Here is a 4,634-nt window from a genome sequence, read left to right as displayed (position 1 = left end):
TTAATTGGCTAAAAATCTTTAGTCCAAATTAATCAGTATTCGGTATCTATCAAGTCATACCACTATAGCTCGATAGTTGCACTCTCCTCACTGTAGATATATTTGTATCCATATTATTTAACCATAAACAGTAGGTGGACCCTTCACAGGTTGTTCGTATTAACGGTTGGGTCAATATGGTGTTTTATGCTCCATATTATGTCTTATTTCTTAAGTTCCAACTGATCCTCTAATGAACAATTGGTTTATGACTCAATCACTAAACAGGATCTCTCTCAAGCCAGTGAGAGGGTGGACCCCTTGTTCAAGACCTAGATTCAGTACTTAAGAGAACAACCCTTCTCCTATCCTTAAATCGGGTAGGCGTGAATTTATCTAAGTTAAATAACCCTAAAATATGGTAGGACACTTTAGTGGGAGGAAAAGTATAACATGAGATATTTATATCAAGTTTTGTTCCTATGTTCCTGTATGTTCACAATGTGAGATCCATGCTCGGTTTGGTATTGCCTTAGGCGCAACCTCCCTTCAGAAACTGTTTGCATGGGTCAATTACAAGGTGAATGGGAAAAGTGTCTATAGTATGTGGGAGTGGGACATGTGTCAACGTATCCTTTGATCTCCACCTCTAGGTCATACTGTGAGATTCCCATGGTCCGCTTGCGTGTTGTCTTCGAGCAACCATCCCTTTAGAGGGTCTGATCATAGGAGTTGGAATACGGTGAACTCCTGAAAAGGATAGAGTCACTTAGATTAATTACCAATAGTTATCTTTCCTAACGGTAACCTGTTCGTGAATACCTCTGAGATTTGAAAGTGGGAGGGTTACATTTATGGGGATGAGTTAAGAGTTAACGAATCCTTGACCGATCAACAGTGTCTAATGTCTGTAGGAATATAAGTTATTTTGGTATTAAAATTAGTTGAGAGCTATCTCATTTCAAAGGAATATTGGCTGATCATTTCTAAGGAAGAGTTGTTGATCACTCTTCGGTGGCTATTACTCTAAACCCCTGAAGCATCGTTGCAAAAACTAAATCAATAGTTTATTAGGGTACAATGATGCTTGTTTTTGCTAAATTGATTGGATAATTTACAATTGTTTACTTTTGTGATGGATTAAAGAAAAGATAACTAATACAGTCAATATTTGTTTTTTTATTTTCAAAAATGTCTTCCTCAATAATTGCATTACTTAAAAATGAAAAACTTACCGATGATAATTACTCTACATGGAAGTCCAACTTGAATACGGTTCTTGTTGTTGATGATCTACGATTCGTCTTTCTGGAGGATTGTCCTCTGACCCTTATTCATAATGCATCCCAAGCTATGAAGGATTGATATGACCAGTGGATAAAGGCCAACTAAAAGGCTCGCGTCTACATCTCGGCGAGCTTATCTGAAGTTCTGACCACGAAACATGAGTTTATGGAAACTGCGAGAGAAATTATGGAATCTCTCCAAGAGATGTTTGGACAACCATCCTATTAGCTCCACTATGATGCCCTTAAATACATTTCCTTTGTCATCCTTCATAATCCCCTTTACCTTCCGATTCTCTGCCGTTTTTCCACTCGCTTTTTCACCATTCTCACTGTCGTCTTCATCTTCATCATCCTCCACCTCATCTCCTGCGTCTAAATTAGCTCCAACATCTCCATCGTCATCTTTCCCTTTCGCAACCAAAGAAGAAACATTATTAATCGATTTATCACTTTCCTTATGGTGAGCACCATTCTCACCATTCTTTTTCACATCATTACAAGATTCTTCACTTTCAACCACTTCAAGCTTCTGAAGTTTGATCGAACGCTCCTCTTTCACGTCGCAATAAGGATCAACAGGTTTCCGTTTCGCATCAAATGCGATCTCCTCCCTAGTGGTAGTTTCAGCCATTAATGTGGTGAAAAAACCCTAGCTTTGAAGCTTTGAAACCTAAATGTTGAATCGATGGAAGTAAAACAAAAGTAGGGTTTTTGAAGAAGAAACTGTACGAGAATTAATCGATGAACGAAAACCCTATTTTGCTTCGAAGCCAGGATCAGATTTGGTATAACTTCATAATTTTCCAGTTCCATTTCAGTAAAAATTCAAATTTCACCCTATGTATTTATTGTAAATTCCATTAATTTTACTTTTTTTCACATATGAAAGTAAATTTTAAAAATTTGAATAAAGTATTAAATTAATTGATTAGCATAAAATCCACATATTTTAAGAGGATGTTAATTAGTATAAGAAAATTCATATAAATAGAAGAAGTTTTCTTCAAAATAAGAATAAAAAGGCAGAAATGATTAGGAAATTCACATGAATTGTTGTGTAGGTTGATTAATATGAGAAATTTCCTCCAAAATAAAAAACAAAAAGACAGAGATGATTGGGAAATTCACATGAACTGTTGTGGAGGAAGTTTTTGTCCAAAAGAAAATAACAAAAAGATAGGGAAGGATCTCCACCTAATGCCATGCTGCCAAGACTATAATGAGACGAGTAACAATTCTACAATGCGTCAGGTAAGCGTGATTTTATGCCAATAAAAAAAATAATCATAATGTTACAATTCACCCAATCATACTTCTTTAAACAAAATTATTTTTTAAATTTTATATACTACGAAGTCGATTCTAAATGAAAGATTTTGTTTCTTTATCTACCAAAACAGTGCGATTTTATTTTTCTGATTCGTTTACTATTATTTTAATGGATTTTTTAAATTAAGGTTTTGGTCTTTTTAAAAAAATAATAATTAATACATAAAGTGTAGATTGTATCTCAACTAAAGTGGTCGATTTTGAATTTTTTTAAATAAAAAAAAACACAAGCATTTGATTTTAAAATCTTTAATTTCTCTAAAATAAATGGTCAATTTTGAGTCTAAATTCCATTTATTTTATAAATGGCGGTCACACATGAGCGCAGTCAGATTTCATTCATCATGGAATCTTTTCTGAAGATTTTAATACAATTTTGTGGCAATGCTATGATGAACAAAATCCAATATAACCTTACCAGTGTCCTAAATGAGCTATAGACTTACCAGTCTCTTATGAAAAGTAAAGGACCAATTGAAAGAGAGGCAAATATTACCCATTCCAAAAGGAAGTTCCAAAAGGGTTCATCCTCTTGAACTAAGTCTATTCCTCAATCTTCTGCTTCGGAAAAGATTAAAAAGAAGAAGGGAGATAAGGGGAAGGCTCCCACCACTGTTGTAAAAGGCAAGGGAAAGGTCGACCTAATCAACAAAGATAGATGTTTCCATTGCGACGTGGATGAACATTGGAAGAGGAACTGCTCTAAGTACTTCGCTGAGAAAAAGAAGGAAAATACGATTTACTTGTTTGAGAAACGTGTCTTGTAAAACATGGTGAGTTTGCCTGGATAGTTGATTGGGGAGCAACTAATCATGTTTGTTCTTCTTTATAAGGAAATAGTTCCTTTTAGTAGTTGAAAGAAGGTGAAATGATGCTCAAGGTCGGAACGGGAGATGTCATTTCAGCCAGTGAAGTGGGAGCTGTGATAACTTGTAGAAATACAAGCTATTGTAGCCTTTTACTTAGAATTATGAGGGTTGATGAGTAGAATATGCATTGATATTGATAAGAATTCATGTGGAAAAATGAGCTTGCGTCGATCAGCGTTGAAAATTCCCGCTAACTTTGTATCATGTGTTATCTTGTGTCAAAATGTCTATTTTTTGTAGTTATCACAGGAATCGATCGCATACGTTGATCCCAGACCATCGCATGCATTGATCGCATTCGTTGATCTTCATGAAGACAAGTTCGTTGCATGGAATGCTGCAACTATAGTGATAGTCGTGTTAGAGGATGATCGTAAAGTGGGTGGGATGTGTTGATAATTTAGAAGAAACAATCATGACGCATACCTTAAGAGTGTCAAAGAGATAAGGTCATAATGACATTTCACCTACCGTGACAAGGATGGCAGAGATTCAGTGCGAGATTATCAATGTTGTCGGATTTTGAGCTCTATAAATAGAGCCTTAGAGCCCAAATTCAAAGTATCTGAGTCTTCGCCTTAGCCAGATTCTTGTGACCACAGATGAGAGCATGAGTAGGCAGTCTTTAAGAGTTCTTCATTCCTACAACTCTTTCCAATTGACGACCAAGGCTTTGCTGGAGATAGAGATCAAGAGAGATTACTCTACCGCCCATCCATCGCACCATCGGCAGCCTTGACATACATCTGATGGAAGCAAGAGATTGCCTACATCTAGCCCTCCAACTCTCTTTTTACCTTTATATTGTATTACATTTTGGCTTAAGACATTAATATATTTTGTAATCAATGCATCTCTTTAGTTCGTTCAACACCATTTCCATAATCTTCTACTTTATCATATTTTACTTTCATCGTAATGAGTTAAGTGTAGACTACAAGAGTTATCGCATACTCAATCATGTGGCATAGAGATATGATGCATGTAGTAAACCATCGAGAAGTGTGCACTGCGCGAGTATAGTGAATTAATCCTATTTGCTTAGTGCGAGGCTATCGCAATGCTTGTCTGGGCTAAGTAGCTATAACCAACTGCCCGAGAGGGTATGTAGTGGAACTCACTAAGCAAAGTAAGCAATATTCCTAGAGATAGGAATAATCTTATGCTC

General features: G+C 36.0%; 1 protein-coding gene across 1 annotated transcript; it reads right to left on the bottom strand.

The window, feature by feature from the left end:
• Positions 1-1,398: 1,398 nt before the first annotated feature.
• LOC150037514 (uncharacterized) lies at positions 1,399-1,899 on the bottom strand. Its single transcript, XM_090312029.1, has one exon. It carries the CDS (start codon positions 1,897-1,899, stop codon positions 1,399-1,401), a length of 501 nt encoding a protein of 166 aa, XP_090168155.1.
• Positions 1,900-4,634: the final 2,735 nt, after the last annotated feature.

The sequence above is a fragment of the Benincasa hispida genome, chromosome 3, assembly GCF_027475165.1.
Source record: "Benincasa hispida cultivar pf3 chromosome 3, pf3_genome.v1.1, whole genome shotgun sequence".
NCBI classification, from domain to species: Eukaryota; Viridiplantae; Streptophyta; class Magnoliopsida; order Cucurbitales; family Cucurbitaceae; genus Benincasa; species Benincasa hispida.
The sequence above is the reverse complement of the archived record's forward strand: the minus strand, read 5'-3'. Positions and strand labels throughout refer to the sequence as shown.